At 37.9% G+C, this 18,132-nt stretch overlaps 4 protein-coding genes across 4 annotated transcripts; 1 reads left to right on the top strand and 3 right to left on the bottom strand.

Annotated features, from left to right (window-relative positions):
• The first annotated feature begins 841 nt into the window (after nucleotides 1-841).
• On the top strand, nucleotides 842-1,714 carry LOC140772681 (serotonin N-acetyltransferase 2, chloroplastic). The gene has a single exon (XM_073114859.1). It carries the CDS (start codon nucleotides 885-887, stop codon nucleotides 1,476-1,478), a length of 594 nt encoding a protein of 197 aa, XP_072970960.1. The 5' UTR covers nucleotides 842-884; the 3' UTR covers nucleotides 1,479-1,714.
• Nucleotides 1,715-1,955: 241 nt separating this feature from the next.
• Nucleotides 1,956-3,401, bottom strand: LOC140772060 (zinc finger protein CO3-like; the record flags this gene model as incomplete). Its single annotated transcript, XM_073113946.1, has 2 exons — nucleotides 1,956-2,466; nucleotides 2,853-3,401. Coding segments are annotated over 2 exons (915 nt in total), but the record flags the coding sequence as incomplete, so codon positions are not given.
• A 2,780-nt stretch (nucleotides 3,402-6,181) lies between these two features.
• LOC140772680 (uncharacterized) lies at nucleotides 6,182-9,921 on the bottom strand. Its single transcript, XM_073114858.1, has 6 exons — nucleotides 9,574-9,921; nucleotides 9,175-9,317; nucleotides 8,576-8,719; nucleotides 7,612-7,797; nucleotides 6,786-6,910; nucleotides 6,182-6,539 (listed from the first exon to the last, which is right to left on the bottom strand). Exons 1-6 carry the CDS (start codon nucleotides 9,779-9,781, stop codon nucleotides 6,314-6,316), a joined length of 1,032 nt encoding a protein of 343 aa, XP_072970959.1. The 5' UTR covers nucleotides 9,782-9,921; the 3' UTR covers nucleotides 6,182-6,313.
• A 1,408-nt stretch (nucleotides 9,922-11,329) lies between these two features.
• On the bottom strand, nucleotides 11,330-16,614 carry LOC140772679 (protein NSP-INTERACTING KINASE 1-like). Its single transcript, XM_073114857.1, has 11 exons — nucleotides 15,978-16,614; nucleotides 15,761-15,893; nucleotides 15,582-15,653; nucleotides 15,316-15,459; nucleotides 15,150-15,221; nucleotides 15,003-15,062; nucleotides 14,594-14,691; nucleotides 13,688-13,837; nucleotides 13,048-13,389; nucleotides 12,284-12,663; nucleotides 11,330-11,839 (listed from the first exon to the last, which is right to left on the bottom strand). Exons 1-11 carry the CDS (start codon nucleotides 16,087-16,089, stop codon nucleotides 11,519-11,521), a joined length of 1,884 nt encoding a protein of 627 aa, XP_072970958.1. The 5' UTR covers nucleotides 16,090-16,614; the 3' UTR covers nucleotides 11,330-11,518.
• Between the last annotated feature and the right edge of the window lie 1,518 nt (nucleotides 16,615-18,132).

Genomic DNA, 18,132 nt, shown 5'->3' with positions numbered 1-18,132 from the left:
GAATTAATCAAGGAGTTGAGGATGATAATATAAGCCTACGAATTCTTTGATCCTATTCCTATTTCTCTGCAAGACTTTCTTCTTCTTCTTTTCAGTCACGATATAACGTACACTTAAGTACAAAGCCCTGGAAAGTAGCACCAGGTCAAAGTTAACAATGCCATAAATATGGTCTTCTCCATGTAAGCCATGTTACTGGAACACTAGTATTATAACTTCTTATTCTCAAACTTGGTATGGAAACATAGAGTCCTCATTAGTACCACCATTAAATATTTATCTTTCCTATGTATGTGTTTGACTTACCTACTTCTATGACAGGATCCGAGAAGTGAGAGAGAAGGTTGTGGAAGCTTGAATAGTGGGTGCATGATGAGAGAATGGAGGGAAGCTCACACTGATTATATCTACACTCAGGGGATTAAAGATCCATAGTTTTCTTTAATTCTTTTTCCCTTTTATCGATCTCTCTAGCTCGTAAATTTTGATTATATCTAACAACCCCCATTAGAGTTTTGCTTTGCTGTGTCTTTGGAAGCCATGGGGTTTACTAGCTTTGGGAGTATGTATAGAAGTAGTTTTGTTTGTTGGTCTAGTGTTAACTGAACTCTTTGTTTATGCTACTACAAAGGTAGTTTATTTTGATAATACATGCAAAAAAGAAAAAAAAAACTATCTTAATTTATTTGATTCTTGGGAGTGTTGACTTAATTTATTATAAATTTATATTTATTAATTATTTATATTTGATTTAATGAAAAAGAAAAAAAATAAAAAGAAGAAGAGAAAGTATAATTCTAAATCACATATTGCATAATATGGATAACATAATCCACTCATTCAAAGATAAACTTCCTTCTTCCTCCTCCCACACACAAACAACAATGCAATCCCACCCCTTCCTCCATCTCCCATCCCTCTCCCTCTCCTTCTCCCACTCCTTCTCCCGCCTCACCGCCACCACCAAAACCCCCAGTCCTTTCCTCTGCCTCTACTCCTCCTCCGCGTCCTCCTCCTTCTCCATCTCCGACGCCGACCTGCAATCCCGCGGCTTCTCCGTCCGCCTCTCCCCCTCCGGCCTCGACCTCGACGCCCTCAACGACGTCTTCGCGCGCGTCGGCTTCCCCCGCCGCGACCCGGCCAAGATCCGCCGCGCACTCGACCACGCCTCCGGCGCCGTGGTCTGGCTCGCCTCCTCGGCCGCGGGGGGGAAGCCGGTCGCGTTCGCCCGCGCCACGGGGGACGGCGTCTTCAACGCCGTGGTGTGGGACGTGGTGGTGGAGCCGTCCTACCAGGGGATCGGGCTCGGGAAGGCCGTCATGGAGCGGATCGTGGCGGAGCTCCGGGAGAAGGGGGTCGGGAACATCGCGCTCTACGCCGAGCCACGGGTCGTCGCCTTCTACCGCCCGCTAGGCTTCGTCGCGGATCCCGACGGAATTAGGGGGATGGTCTACTCCCGCAAGAACAAGAAGAGATAGCGGAGTTTTCTTCTCTTTCTCAACCATATTTTGCAGCTCAGCCCCTACATTTCCAATATTTTCAACTTCACTGCCAATTATTTGTAATCGGTTTATATATACATATACATGTTATGCAAATAGGGAAAATGTAGGGTGGAAACAGCAAATTCAATTAAATGTGATCTTGCTGTAAGATTATTTAGAACAAAAAAAAAAGAGAATAAAATTTGGTAGAGAAGAAGATACCATCCATCCATCCCATCCCAGGGGCAAGTACGATGTCTTTGCCAGCGTATCCATTGACTTGGGCCTAATGTAAGGAAAAAGATTTCGCTCTCTTTTGTTGTATAAGTTCATAAGAAATGATAAGCAAATTAAGTTGAGCTCATTATTAGATCTTAATGAATGATCAAAAGAGACACATACTGCCGTTCGAGCTTGGAAAATATAAATCTTTGTGGAGCTGGATGTGCCTTTCATTGTTTCTATTCAATATGAATGAAACCATTACTGAAGCTTTACAGTTCCTTTGAATTTAAGATCAACTACATAAGGATGCCTATTTCATCGGTCATCATCCAAAAGACAGTGAAAATAATTCCATAGAATTCTTCTACACGAAGACCATATTTACATAGTGCTAGAACGTCGGCACGACGCCGTAGCTCGACTCGGCCAACACGCTGGCAGAAAAGAACTGATCGACTTCGAGTTCGACGTCAGATCGCTTGGCGAATCGACCTTTGATTCGCGGCCGGGTCTCGGCGTAGGCCTTCCTGGATGCATATCTGATAGTCTTCTCAAATTTCCTAGCCTTTCTCTTCTCCCTATATCTGAGGACTCTGGCTTCTCTATCCAAAGCTATGAACTGTGGAGGTATTTGAACAGGAGGACATGAGAAGAGGTCTATGGTGCCTTTGCTGCAAGGCCTGAGATAAGAACTTGACATGTCTGTTGTAGTAGTAGTCTCTGGTACTACGCTGGCTTCCAGTGATGACATTGAGACCTGCATGCATGCAGAGGATCAGAGCAAAATCTTGTTGCGTAACATTGCTAGACAAAATTATGGTTTCAATCGATTTTGAAATCTTTCATCTCTGAATCACGAGTGCAGAGCGAATTCTAAGTCAATCATGCTTACTAGAGGATTGCTCAAATCAGTTTTATGTATGAAGAAATCAATTCAATTTTCTATTGAATTCAATATGAGGGGCATCAAAGATTTCTCCGAGTAGAAGCAGATGAGTATGAAGATAAAAGGTGGTTGTGATATGGAATCATCTGAATTCTATAATAAATCAAAATTCCAAATAAAGTTGGAAGATTGACGAGCCTAGCTATTATCATCTCGGTGTAACAGTAATAACTTGAAGTCCATACTATATAACTTACACTGTGACTGAGTGAAGAACTATAATCGAATCCATCTTTTGATGCCTCAAACTCTATCTGGAAGCCTTGCTGCTGCTCATTTGGCACCACGAACTCACTCCCTTCACTCTTCCCATTGCAATACTCCATCTCCTTCTGCCCCTCGTTAAAAGTATTCTCATCGCCGAGGTCTAAAAACTCATCAACCTCGTTGCCAAGTGAGTACCCGTCACCTCCTTTCAACGGATTAAGCAGAAGCCACGACGACGCCTCGTCGTCCTCCTCCTCGGTGTCGGCGGCGGCGGCCGCCTTCTCCTCCGTCTCGAAAAGCCGGCAAGCGTTGTTCGAAAGGTAGAGTCCCGGGCGGACGACGAACCCCCCGGCCGAGGGAGGGAGCACCGGGACGCGGTGGTGGCGCCGGGCGAGCGAATTCGCGGAGTGGACGTCGGCGTCGCAGGCGGCGCAGAGCGCCGCCGAGTCGGCGCGGCAGTAGACGGCTGACGGCGCCGAACGACACGAGTCGCAGGAGCGCGGCGGGGCCCATCGGCCGCCGCCGCCGCCGCCGCCGGGGGGAAGTCACCCTTCTCTACCTTCACCATATCATTCATATGATCAAAATTTGATGGCTTTCCCTTCGCTTGTGAATGATGTTATGATCTTGGCTAAATTTCTTCTGACATCTGGATATGGCCTGTTACCTTTGGAGGTTGGAGGGCAGAATCTAACATGTGACACGTGACAAGAAACGAGCGGGTGAGAGTGGCAGGTCCGTTATCTTGTGGCCGACTTTGGTTCTTGGTGGGGCCGGCATTGCGTGGAGGATCATGTGGGGCCCAGATGAAGAGCTCTGCCACTTTGGCTTTTGGGGTTGAATTATTTTTCTTTTTCCTTTTTCTCTTTTGTTATTAAATCGAGTTCTTTATCTTTTACTATTCCTAAAATTGATCTCCTCTATTATTCTGTTTATACCCAGAAGCAGCATTTGGATAGGCAAGAGATACTTTGAGATTCTACAAGAATTTGATCCAATCCATATTCCCCACTCCTTTAGAATCCAAGTGCACTTCTTCCTTAAAGAAACTATTAAATTATAAATTGTAGATCATATCTCTTTGTTTAGATCTATATAATATACTTTTTTATTATAGATTTATGAGATTTAAAGTGAAAGAGGTGAAAAAAGATTGAGATGAAAGAAGCTGAGACTAAAAATATTTCTTTAATTAGTTGGTGTAAAATAAATAAAAAGGGGTCTTTTAGTTTTTTTATATTATAAGTAACATCTATTGAAATTAAGTGACATAAATAAAAGTTTGGGAAGACAATTTAGGACCACAAAAGTAAATTTGACCCTTCAATTAATTAATTTATAGGAAATAAAAATAACTTTTTAAAATCTTTGCCAAATTAAATGCAACATCTAAGGTGGCACAAGAAACTACCACACATCATTAGCCTTCAGTGGATAATAGTGTGAGGTTGAATGCTATTGATGTCTTGTTACAATTTCAACACCTATAGCTATCATGCCACAGATGGGGAGCAGTAGTTGCCCTTAAGAAGCTGAAGCAACTTTGATGGTGATCTGAAGACAAAGGTGGGATGATTGGAGCCAAGAGCTTGAAGGCCCATTTGGGAGATTGGATTGCTGGGGCCCTGCAATTGGAGGAGAATTCTCCACCATATGTTAGAAAGATGTCACTGTGGAGTGCTGTCCTCCATTCCTTTCCATCTACATGCATGGGGATTGTAACCTTACAAATCCACCTGAAGGACCAAATAACTATAGACAAGTATGCCCTTTAGTCTTAATTTTTTGGGGAAATTTTCAAATAATATCCTATATTTTAGTAACTGTGTGATTATAACCATGATTCATTGTATCGACTAATCCCCAGCCAAATTCAGGGATCCGAACTCTCTCTCTCTCTCTCACTTTTTCTTCTCACTCTCTATGTCTCTTACTCTCTTTCTTTCTTTCATCTTCTTTTTTTTCCTTACCATATGACTCTTGTTTCTCTTACGGAAAGATTTAGCTCCGACTAATTTCGATGAACTTCAACGAACTCTGGTATATAATATTTAAATTTATTTCTTTATTTTCCTCTCAGTTTTTTTTTTAATTTCTTTCGCTCTATCCATTTTTTTTCTTCTTATTCTTCTTCTCCTTCGCTACACCGTGATTTTCTTTTTTGATTTTCTTGCACTCATTTTCTTTTAATCTCTTCTCTTTTTTAATTTTTATTACACCATAATTTTATTTATTTATTTATTTATTTTTAGTAAATCTTTTTCTAAATTTTAAAATTTTATTAATATTTTTAAATAATATTTAGAATTTTACGTTATTAAAAAGTCTATTCCGATCGTTTATCGATACAATTGATCGAACTAATTAGTATCATATTTTTTGAAGGCCGCCTCGATCCTAGACCCGATTTTTCTAACTTTGATTATAACCATCTTTGAGCTATTTATATGTGGTGTTGTTAGGTTAGAGAGTGTCCGGGGTACTTTTTTTCACTTTCATTAGTAGAGTTAAGTAACTATATGCTAGGATTATGGGTAGATAGTCAAAATAAATATTATATGAAAATTAATAGGCAAAAAGGAGTTAGATTATGAATAGCTCAAGGATGGAGGGTTGTTCATCACTGTGTTATTTTATTTTATTTTTTGAGAACAGAGCTTGTATTAGCTATGGTTTGATCTAGCACCAGCTAAGCTGACACCAGAATCAGAAGACAAAATATTATATAACTCATAGAGGAAAGGCCCTACCCTTGTTTTCCCTGCATGCAACCCAGTCTGCAACCATATTACAATCCCTTGTAATATACTGAATTTTAAAACTACAAAGAGTATTAACTAGGAGTATGCATTCCTCCACCAGATTCCTCACACTCCATAGAGTGTTCAGCTCCTTTTTGATGATCTTGACCGCCTTCATTGAGTCGGTTTCTAGCATAACTTTGGATCCTCTCTGTGCCAACAGAAGGCCCAATCTGATCGCCCAATATACAGTGTTATTTGAAAATTTCCCTTATTCTTCGTAAGTTTAACTTTTTAGAACCTAATTTTGATTACACATAAGGGAAATGAAAAATGATGATTTCCTGTCCTCATTAACCTTGAAGAGAAAATGTAAAGGAGCAATTTGGGTACAAACTATAAAAGAAGCTGAAAATAGAGGTTTCTTCGTGATTGTGCAAAGATATGTCAAATTGGCATCACAGAGAGTAGATTTATCCCAAACATCTCAAACTAGGCTAAAGGGAGAGTACTTTTATAAGAATATATGATATAATGTATAAAAGAAAACAAATGAAATTAATTAATGTTTCAGTAGAGACTACAAAAAAGAAAGAGATCTTATTCCTCACAACATAGGTAACAAATATGGATATAATTTATCACATTGAATGGCATAAAGTGGATGCACTATAAATTATACAGACAGTTGCAGAAGAACCTTTTGGAGCTTAAGATGAGTACTTTGTGATGAGCTTGTCAACATGAATGATGATATCATCGATCCAAGGTCGAACAGCGGGTTGAGGCTGAAGCATCCAACTTACAAACTGACGGAGAGCCTCTGGGTATGGTGGATCAGGCCCTCCAGGCCAAGTAATTTCTGCACTCATAATAGCTGACTTTAAGCTTCCTTCAGGTTCATCGAGTACATCTTCAAATGGAGATTTTCCATACCTGTTAAAATTAGGAGAAAATAGAACTGAGTTTCACGTAAAACAAAGGAAAATTTCACGTTCTACTCACCATCATAGTGCAAAGGATGATAAGAATAATGTACTTCCAATTTATGATAACCAACTATAGTAGCAAGAGCAAGAGTATCTAGAGAAGGATATTTAGTACAATAAACTGAGAAAATAATTTATACAAAAGGTCCACTGCATTTAATGGGAAATACAAACACAGGCAAGGAAAACTCACATCATGGCATACAGTGTGCATCCGAGGGACCATATATCAGTTCTCTCATCAATGTCAATATGGTCTGGACAATCCCACAATTCAGGAGCTCGGAAGTGTGCAGAACTGTGACCAGAAGCCCATTCCTATGTGAAAATCATCACAATGAGTAATAACAACCAAATACAACAAATAAGTAAATATGTAAAGACGATCAATGCAAACGAAAATCATGACAGAACTACAGAAAACAGTCCATTTGATGTAACATTTTAGTGATTTAAGGTAACTTAATGAAGAAATTTATGGCCATTGGACTTGTCTGTTATTGGACCACTTTGAAAGAATCAAGATCTGAACTTTACAAACAATTCTCTGTTGGATCACGATCCTCCATTTAGTCCAACTCTTGGACTTGAATGACAGATATTACAATCAATGCATCACAGGGAGGACGGAGAGGTAGCTGACTCATCCCTGGAAGCTCAAGGCACATAAATACATAATGCAAAGGAGAAAACCACGTCATCGTTATAAGAGATCTCTATCCTGCTACATGATGAGTGCACGGGAGTTCCCTAACAAACTCAAATTCCTTTTTTGAATGGAACAAAAGCATTATAGAACCAAACAACCACTAAGGCACCAACTACTTCATCAAAATAGCTTACATGAAACCTATATTAGGGTCAGATACCAAAGTTACGCAAATCATGAAAGTGACATGGCATAAGGTATTTCTGGTTTACAATTAGCCTTCATATATAGTGCAAAGATAACACAAAAGAATCAACTGCAAGTAACAAGGTTGCTATTCTCATAGAGAACAAAGTAAAGTCATTATTACCTGTAACTGCAATGCTTCTGAATGAGAACGAATTGCTTTTCTTGCAGGGCGAGCACTTCCAAAATCCATTAAGATAGCAACAGGTGGTTGTCCCTTTTTGTGAGTTATGAGGACATTACTAGGTTTGACATCATTATGAACATATGGAGGATCAAAACTGTGCATATTCTTCAACCCTGCACAAAGCTACATATACCACAAGGCCAAGAGTCATGTAGGGACTGTTTATGTAAAGTTGATGCATGTACACAAAGCATTCAAGCTAGCGAATATAGAGTATATCAGAAGAATGATATGAAGAATAGGACTAAGGAAAGACAAAAACAAGAATGTGTGTTCTCATGGAAAAACAGTAGGTTCCATACTTTCACGATCTGCTTCACAAATATAAAGTAAGAATGTAGATGATATGCTTCACTAGTTTGGTTTATGCATGCTAGATTTCTACATTGTTCTTTTGAATATCATGTCTGTGAAGTACAAAAGAAAGAATATGCAGGTTTATTCTTTTAAGTGTCATTCTTTCAAGAATCTCAATGAAGCATCATTTTCCTTCTCTTTAAGTCAGTGTGCACTTATTGTACTTCCAAATAAAGACAAGATTTATGAGAATATAGAGGTAGCATTTCATGGAAACATGTCTCATAAAGATAATATGCAGTGCAAGTCATTCATTCTGCACAGAGACTGAAAACATAAATAATTGAAAACTTGTAGACAACTAGATATATCAGTGCAAATTTAGTCATTAAAAAACTTGTGGACAACTAGACATTCCAGTGAAATTTCTGTCATTAAAGATCTCCTTATAAACCACCAGCTTGTTGGAAGAAATAGAAACAACTGATAATATTTTAAAGCACTAGAAATCTATCAGTAATAAAATGTAACCTCTAGTAGTTCTATCATCATTACCAATACATGAAAAACAAAAATAAGAAAAGGATCTTATCACATGTATTACCTGTCGGAAAATCTGAAGAATAGTAATTGTTGAGAAGAAATCATTCTTTGTTTGCATAACTTGGGCAATATCCAGCAAAGTCCCATCCAAGTGAACCGGGAACAACAAGTAAGCTTCATGATTCCTTGATCCTTCTTGTGTACCCTATACCAATATAATGAAGTACAGTATTCAAATACAACTATTGTACAGGGTAGGATATAAAAAAAAATGTAAAGTTTCATATCACATAAGATTGCCCGAATTACTAAGAAAGAAGATACCAAAATTGACTTGAAAGACAAGAACAGTATTCTATATTATCGTGGAGTTTGTATTAATAATATAAGCTCTTTAACAATAAACTGGCCAAATTTCAGGATGATGGAAACCAAAATTACTTTATTCATCTCTTAGCTTATCTCAGAGATTAATGTAGATCCTGAATATTGACAAATTCAACTTTAGCTTATCTCCTACTCAGGAAAAATTAATTGAAAGTTCAATAATGTAAAGAAAAGAAGTCACATTCTAGGAGCTGTATGAAAATTTTCTAAAATTGTATATAACTCAAAACTACAAAGATCATGAGGAACCAAAACAAAATAGATCTGAACTACCTTGATAGCAATGATCGTGTTATCAATAAGGGGAAGTAAATTAGGATGCTTAAACTGGGAAGAAACACGGATCTCCTGCCGAACCAACTCTAGCTGCTCCTCACTTTGAATGAGAACTTTCTTCATAGCATATGTCCCATCATCTGATAAAGAAAGAAAAGATGGACGACGAAGGGAAAATAAGAATAAAATATGAATCATCAACCAAATTACCAGAAACCAGGACAAGCTCAGTTCATCAAATCCCGATCTGAGGACAACACTTCACCGACAAATCATAGAAACCCAATAAAAATCAAGAACCCAATTCATCAAACTCGGATCCAAAGATGGACCTTGAGGAAGAACGTGAGAACCCAAAAAGGGGGCCATTTTGCGCCCGGATTTAGAAACCCAGACCTGAGATGTGAGATGGGTCGACGGTCTTCTTCTTCGCAAGACCACTCCCAGGATCGGAGACGAGCTCCTTCACGAGGTAGATGGAGGAGGAGCCTCCTCCCCCCAGCTGCCTCAAGATTCGGAACCGGTTCTCGTTGATCCACACGTCGCCGCCTCCCCCGTTCATCGTGCCGTACAGGGCATTGAGACCGGAGAACGAGCAGCCCATGGTCTCCTCTCCTCCAACTCCTCTCTCTCTCTCTCTCTCTTCTCTTGTCTCTCTCCTTCCTCTGGAGAGTTGGTTATGAATGCAAGATGCTACTATAATATTAAGACAGATCTCTCTTCTCTTTTATCTCTCTTGTTGCCGAAAAAGTCAAGAGATCGAGCCTCAAAGGTCGACGAGTGACATGAGGCAAAATCAATAATTTTTTTTAATTTTATACGAAGGAACTTTTTAATCAAAAGAAAGAGTTTCTTTTTTGGATGAAACAAAAGAAAGATTTAAATCTACGTGTTTGTTACTTTGAAATGTCAAAGGTCCCCCAATTTCCAAACCTCATCTTCCAAAGGGGAATTATATTTACTTCCACCGGCTCTCTTCAATCCATAAGTTGGAGATCTTAGACAACAACTGATTTAAATCTTATGTAAGTCGTCCACTAATTTTTCATACATGACATTTGATCTCATGATCTTCTTGGTAGCAAATTATATATGTAAATTTTGTTTCAGTATTACTTTGTAACACCTTATCTTTTAATTAGTTTTATAATTTAAGTGATAATTTTACGCATACACTCTCTGAATATTTTTATTATTATATACACCCTTTAAACTAAAAAATATATATCCATATATATTCTCTTGAACGGAATGTGATAGTTTAAGGTCTAAATAAAATTATTCCTAAATTTTAAAAAAAAAAAGAAAATTAAATTTTATTTTACTATTTTTAGTACAAGATCGGTTGATGTTTTTTTACCCTTTTGCGTATTAAAGAATTATATATTCCAACTTGGGTCATATTAAACACTTCCCATTCATACAACCTTAGAGAGCTATAACATTATGGTGCCCTACTTAGTTATATATATATATATATATGATGCTCACTAGTTATCATGTTCTCTCTCATGTGATTCTCGAGCATTAACCAGACGCTAACAATGTTTCATGTTATAATATTAGCTGTTATTAACGTGTAGACTAGTCCGCAATAAGCTAATGGTTTGTTCATTATGGCTAAACAACTAAAACGAATTTAGATGCCTTGCTACAATTAGTTGATCATATCTTCTTAGTAATTCTCTAATTACCGGTGCATGGTTACAGTTTGCATTCTTAAGTATTTACACATTAAAAGGCTATGTCTGGAATAGCTTTTTATCTCCTTTCCTAAGGTCCGTAGAGGACTCTAATTCATAACTTCTCGTTATGACTCAATCACTATGCTACAATGGTCGACCAGTAATGTCGAAATATTTAGCCATACCATCAAAGATTCTATGCATTAAATATATTCTTGGGCTAAATGCAATCTAGGAACAAATAAGGGGAACAAAATGCTGTGAGTTTCTAGTAGCTCTTGGTTAGCAGAGTGGTGGAAAGTACAAGCTTCTTCTTTTTCTTCTTTTCCTTTTGCAAATAAAATTTTATAACTATTAAACGATCCATCAGCAGCCAAAAAGAACAAAAGAGTTATTAGGTTCTTATCTGTATAGCTAATAGTCTCACCTATTCCCTTTCTCATGAACAAATAATCATAAATTGGCACTGTCTATACAAATCTCAAGACACATCTCACCATATCTCAAATATGAATCTACAGACTTCTCTCAACCTACATTTCCATCTTCAAATAGCTATATGGCCTATGGATTCCTATATTTACTATACAACCTATTCTTTTGTAAACTGCCAGGGTATGCAATTCTGCACTATTATTCCTCATTATTATCAATAATCACCTTGGTCCAGAGAGCTCCATTGCTTGGACCAGCAGCGAAGAATCATCGGTCAGCTCCGAGAAGCGCTCCGATGAAGAAAGATCAGGCACCTTGAATGAGTGCACTTCGACCCTTTGAGATGCCTCCCATCTCTCGGCGAGCCCATCACCTTCGAGCATGCGAACCACCTCTGACATCTTGGGCCTATGGCCAGGTAGATATTGTGTGCATAGTAGTGCGACTTGGACCATCTCTTCGAGCTCGATTCGATCGTAGTTGTGTTTCAGGTCCTTGTCCACAAGCATGTCAAGCTTCTTCTCTAGGTGAATCTTTTTCACCTGTAGCATAAGATCATAAAGGCATGAAACCATTACTTGTTAAAACCATTCGAAGAGAAAAAAAAAAAGTCACTTAAAATGGTGTCAGATGAAGACAAAAATATATATATATATTTGTCAAGCTGAGTCTAATTGAAGGATGAGTTGTAAGAATTAAATGATCGCCAATTGAAACTCTAAATAGTCATAATGGTCTACAAGAAGAATTGTGAACATCAAATGAGTCAAACTAAAATAATAATATTATGGTGCCCTTTTATTGCATCACTCTCTTTCCTATGTGTATTGCACAACTTTGAAGAATGATCAGTAATTCAGTACTAAATCAGTCATTCGGTTCATTGTTCAATGCAAAGCAAAACTGAACATTATAGAAATCTTTGAGTACCTAATAAGTAACTAAATATGAATATTGTTGACTAATAGATTACTCAAAGTGCTTACCCATTCAAGCATAGCCCCTTTCTGATTTGCTGCCTTTCCAAATTCTATAGCTCTTAAGCCAGTAATCAGCTCAAGAAGAAGAATTCCAAACCCAAATACGTCTGTTTTCTCAGAAGATTGCCCTGTGGAGAGATACTCCGGAGCTATATGCCCGACCGTGCCTCGCACTGCAGTGGTGACATGTGAATCTCGGTGGTCCAGAAGCTTTGCAAGCCCAAAATCTCCTACGACAGCCTCACAGTAGTCATCAAGCAATATATTAGCAGCCTTCACATCTCTGTGAATGATCTTGGGATCACACTGCTCGTGTAGATATAGTAGACCTCTTGCAGCTCCAAGAGCTATTCTCTTTCTCGTACTCCAATCCAATGTCGGTTTTGCTGTATAAAAGAGTAGACATATTTGTCATGAATCATGATCAATTTTCCGTTGCTTTCTCTGCTGATGTTAGTTAGAGAAAAACAATAGGAATGAGTTGCCAAGGATGTCACAACTACTTACCATCATCTGTTTTTAGTTCAGATGTCAAGGATTAGAAATTTATTTACAGTAGCTAATCTCATTTATTTTGTAAACCATCATCATTTTGCAAGCCTCTCATGCTACATTACTGTTTGAGTTCAAGAAGCTATGAGTTCCGTGAGATATTAAGTTTCTAAAGCAATTTACGTGATGGCATAGCCATATCATGTACTGTTAAAAGACAATAAAACCAATCTCATGGGTTTGAGTCCCAAAGAAAAAAAAAAAACTATCGAATTTACCTTTGAGCCTGGATGCCACACTTCCATTGGACATGTAGGGATAAACAAGAAGCCTCTCTGTCGTTGTCATGCAAAATCCATACAGCTTAAGGAGGTTCCTGTGAACTGCTAAACTTATCATCTCAACTTCAGTCTGGAACTGGGTCTCGCCACCAGCAGCATTTCCGTCTTTTAACCTTTTAACAGCTACCAGCGTTCCATCATGTAGCTGACCTTTGTAGACATTTCCAAAGCCTCCCTTCCCGAGTATGCTCTTGCTGCTGAAGTTATTCGTTGCAATCTGAAGTTCTCTGAATGGAAACCTTTTCAGGTTGCCTAGGGAAACTTGCTCGTTGCGTTGGTCTGGAATGCCAAATAACATATTAAGGGCTTAAGGAATAAAGGTTACAATGGATTTGTTTTTCTTTTCTGAAATCTTAATGAATGACAGAATGCTAACTGCAACTTAGTTCCAGTTCAAGGGGACTATACAGTCACTAGCGTCAAATAAAGCAGTTCTGGAAATATATGATAACTTAACTATGTATTAGGACCACAAATTATATGTTAATTTTGGTCAACACTCCGGAAACCAAGTTGCAGTAAACCTTTAGGCTATTTGGCACTAACCATTTTCACCTTTTCTTTCGACAGGGCTTACCATGAATGTCAAAGAGGATTTTCTGGTTATGCCTTCGCCTCCACCATACAAAAAGTCCAAAAATGATGCCAAGTAAACATATAGTTCCCATGCTGGATCCAAGAACAAGAACTATTTTGTGACTTTTTGTCCTTCCAGTAGCCGGAGAGCCTTAAAAGTAATGCATGGAAAGGAAAAAATTGAAGGTCAGAAACAGTCAATAAAGCAAGTCTAAATAAGATAGAACTGTGCTTAAAGTAAATAGAATCTGTAAGTGTCAAAGTATTCTGAGTAAGAACGTAAAAGACACAAACACAATGTTCCCTAAAGGAAAAAAGGGAAAACAGTGAAATGAAACAATTCTATAACAGTATTGAGTACTCTTGAAGGAAAAAAGTTTACTTGTCTGGATGCTAGAGAAATAAGGAAAGGATGAGGTAACTTTAAAGGAGAATTAGGAAAAAAAAAGAAAACATGATACTTGATGGCTGAATGTATCAGAAAAGTGGCGGAGAGAGACAAAAGACTTGTTTGAGATGATCGGAAGAAATGGAACATTAGATGCTCCAACAATGGGGGATCAACTGCTCATGAAGGTAACAATATGACTAAGAAATTGTTGCTCTGAATTCCAAAAGAGACAAAAAGAAATGTTTCTCCGTACTCTGGCCTTATAGACATGACTAGTGATTTACAACTGCCAAGTAGTCGGTAACATTTTGTTCCCTGTTTAGTCTAACCCCTTTTCCTGAATTCCACAGGGATAGCATTTGAAGCAGCCTTGTCAAAACTATAATCAAATACTGTACGTTAACAAGCATACTTGCTTTCACAGTTTTAGGATTCTTTTCAAAAATTTACTATATGAAACAGTAAAAGGAAAACTTAGCCAGAAATTTGTAGATATATGTAGTTTGTGAATAATACTCTGAGAATTGTTCAAGTTGAATGACATTGGCATAGGCATCATTCCGAAGCATTCTTGCTCTGAACCAGCAGCACATATCAAAGGATTTCCAACAATACTGCAGGATAACAAAAGATGACTTCAGCAATGCAATAACCATAACTAGGCCTTATGAGAAATGATATAGGATTTAGCCCCTAAGAGTGATCAACAGAGAAAGATTTGCAAATCCACACAATTACCTAAAAGATTCTCTATTTTCTGATGAGATATAAGAAAATTATGCTGCTTTTACGAAGCATAATTAATATTTCATACGAGTAATTTTCCAAACTAGGTGAAAACTAAGGTATGTCTATAAATGAATAATTAAACCTTTCTCCTGTTAATCCAAAAGCTTGGAAAAAGCCAAAATAAGGGAAGACTTACTTGAATGTTCTTGCTGGAGATTTGGGTACAGGGCCACTCAAGTTATTGTAAGAAAGGTCCCTGAAGAATAGGAAGCATAGATTCCTTAGCCATGAACATTAATTAAACGATAACCTTAACAAGCAAGAGAGAAGCCACATGACTTACAAAAATGCGAGTTCCGAGATATTGGTCAAAGACAGAGGGAATGGTCCAGAGAGACTGTTATTGTTAATCCTTCTGCACTCATATTACAAAGAACCAAAACAAAATATATCACTACAAGTAAAAGTGAACAAACTAATCTTGATCTCCTCTTGACATTTTCACTTACAGGTAAAGAAGGCTCTTCAGGTTGCCTAATGTGGTGGGGATCTCACCAGACAAGTAGTTGTTTGAGAGATCAAGCTGGTGAAGCTTGGAAAGCTTTCCTATCTCTGAAGGTATTGGCCCTGATATATTATTGCTCTGCAAAAGCCTGCACCAAAACTTGCCATCTTTAAGCATATCCATGGTCTCACATCATCAGGGATTAAGTAAGAAACAAAGAAGGAAGAGCACAAGAACTAACGGACCATTTAGACCAATTTACATACTTACAAGAAATCAAGATTTGTCAAGTTCCCTACACTTGGAGAAAGAGTACCGTATAGGTTTTGGCTTGGAGCAGCCCTTCAAAGGAGCAAGAAAACAAGATAAGAATCTCTTCCAGACTTACTCAGGATTTGCTCTCAAACAGATTAGCAAACTGAAGCAGAACTCCTCGTGGTGATACTTACAGACCAATGACTAAGTTCTCAGGAGAGCAAGTAATCATAGCCCAGCTGCAAGGATCAACAGAGTCCTTGTCCCAATTATCAAGAACACCATGAGGATCCTTCAGTGAGGCCTTCATGCCCATTAGTGCTTGCACTGCAACAAAACACCCAACTTGAACAACAAAATAAACATGCCCAAATGAGGATAACAATCTTAAAAAATATAAATCAAACCTACCTTCAAAGTTAACCCCTTTAGGGGAAAGCATAGCATCTATAGAAACCCAACACAAGAAGAAGGCCGTCAGAAGCACCTCAAGTTTTCTCTTCTTTGTTCCCATTGAACTCATGGGCTCCAGAGAAGATACACTCAGATACTGAAAATTATAGAGCTTGGAGAAATGAATCAATGGAATCACTGTGCTCAAATCATTGACGGGATTTTCTCTTTCCCTTCACTTCTGAGTTGTTTGCTGGCCTTTTGTGCTCAGAAGAAGCAGGTAGCTGATGCCTTCCTCATGCCTCTCTCTGATGACAGAAGCCATGACAAAAGCTCACAGGCTTTGCTGTCTTGGTAGTTTGTAATGGAGAAAAGAAGGGAGGGAACAAGCAAGCCTCCCACTTGGGTCTGGCAGAATGAGGAAATGGGTATAAAAAATATAGAGAAATCTAAGCATATTAGGAGTAAAGTATAGAGTATAAATGCTTAAAAAGAACAAGGAGAAAGTTCCCTTGGTGTGTCAGTGCAATTGTTTGGTTGGGAAGCGTGACTTTTAGAAAAATTCCATAGCAGATTGGAAGATGGCAACATCCATTTCTTGTGATAAGCAAGCTACAATGTTCTCTACTAATGATAAGATTAAAACAATTCCAATTGGTAAATTATATTGGCACAATACAAAGAAAGAAAAAGAAAACGCCCCTTGAAAAAGAAAAGGAAAGCTAAATAATGATATTCCAAGGATAATAATGATGAATAATGGGACCCCAAAAGATTCACATAATCCCAATAACCTTGTTTATGCACCTATGTTAACTTTAAACACTTAGCTTCATTAGGTTGTTTCTTTTTAGCATCATGTCGGCAGACTTTAAGGTAAATAATTTTCATTCAGATAAAGTAGACAGTGTTGCTCAGATGTACAGTCCATTCTAAAAGCTTAAGCCCCTCAGATGACATTAATTTATATATTTTATATTTAATACTTTTCTTTTATAATTTAAATGAACAAAGAAAATTCATATTTTAAATAACAGAATTTAAAATCATATTCTAATCTATGAATCCGCTAACATATTAACTCACCGATTATTCTAAAAACCTTAAAAACAGTTAGAGAACACGATAATTTTTTATTTAACAAAAAGTTTCTTTAACGAATTCAATAAACTACAAGGTTAGACAGGAGGGAACAAACTTTTTTGAGCCAATGCTTCCTTATCAATTAACCTAGAATTGGAAGGTATTGCTAACAAATTTGGTGGCATGGCTGGATTATCTTGGCAATACTATTCATTTCATACTACCTTCCAGTTAAGCAGCTGTCACAACTAGGATTCTTATGACAACATATTGCAACAAATAGAACAATGACATTAATTTCTCTAGACTCATATGCACATACTGCTTGCTGAAACTATACTCAACTGGCATTTTTTTTCTTTTGAGAAGGACAACAAGAATGTGGACTACTCAGCCAATGGTCCCAAAAGGATCAGGGAATATATATAAATGGATCACCCTCTTGGGGGTGCCATAATCCTTGGTGCTCAAAATCAAAGGGTCTTGTCCCTGTCAACACAACTCCATGAGGTGTTTATGCCAATTGCATCTGGATCCAACTGTTGGGTCCACTCGTATTTGAAATGAGCCGAGCTTGATTGGTCCGATGCATGGATTAGATTTGAATTTAATTTCGAGCCGAACTTGATTGGTATACGGAGTAATATTTAGTAGTTCATAAAATAGAGTAATATTCTAAATCTTTGTTTAGGATAGTGTTCATATAAAAATATGCCAGAGAACTTGAAAACCATAATTTAAGTTGTAGAAAAAGAAAAACAAAAGAACATCAAATTAGAAGCACAGAGAATTGATCCACATCCTATAAAGATGGGCCTAAGTACTGTTCTGAACCAAACCTAAAAAGAATATAAAAATATGGAGATTGAACAAGAGGAGGAGGGAATTGGGAGGAGAAGAGTTTGGTAGTAGTAAATAAGGCATAAATAGAGAATCCAATATTCCATAGGTTTGGCCATTCATTAAAAGTCCCAAATCCCCTCTTTTGTTGGTCGGAATCTTTGAGATGCGTGCGGGAACAATATCTTTGTTCGACTCCCCTTCCCTTCTCTCATTTCATTTCAATTCGTTTTTTTTGCATATAGCACCT

The sequence above is a fragment of the Typha angustifolia genome, chromosome 12 (assembly GCF_048772165.1).
Source record: "Typha angustifolia cultivar Huaian chromosome 12, ASM4877216v1, whole genome shotgun sequence".
Classification (NCBI taxonomy): Eukaryota; Viridiplantae; Streptophyta; class Magnoliopsida; order Poales; family Typhaceae; genus Typha; species Typha angustifolia.
Note: the sequence above shows the minus strand (reverse complement) of the source record. Positions and strands in the feature narration are given on the sequence as shown.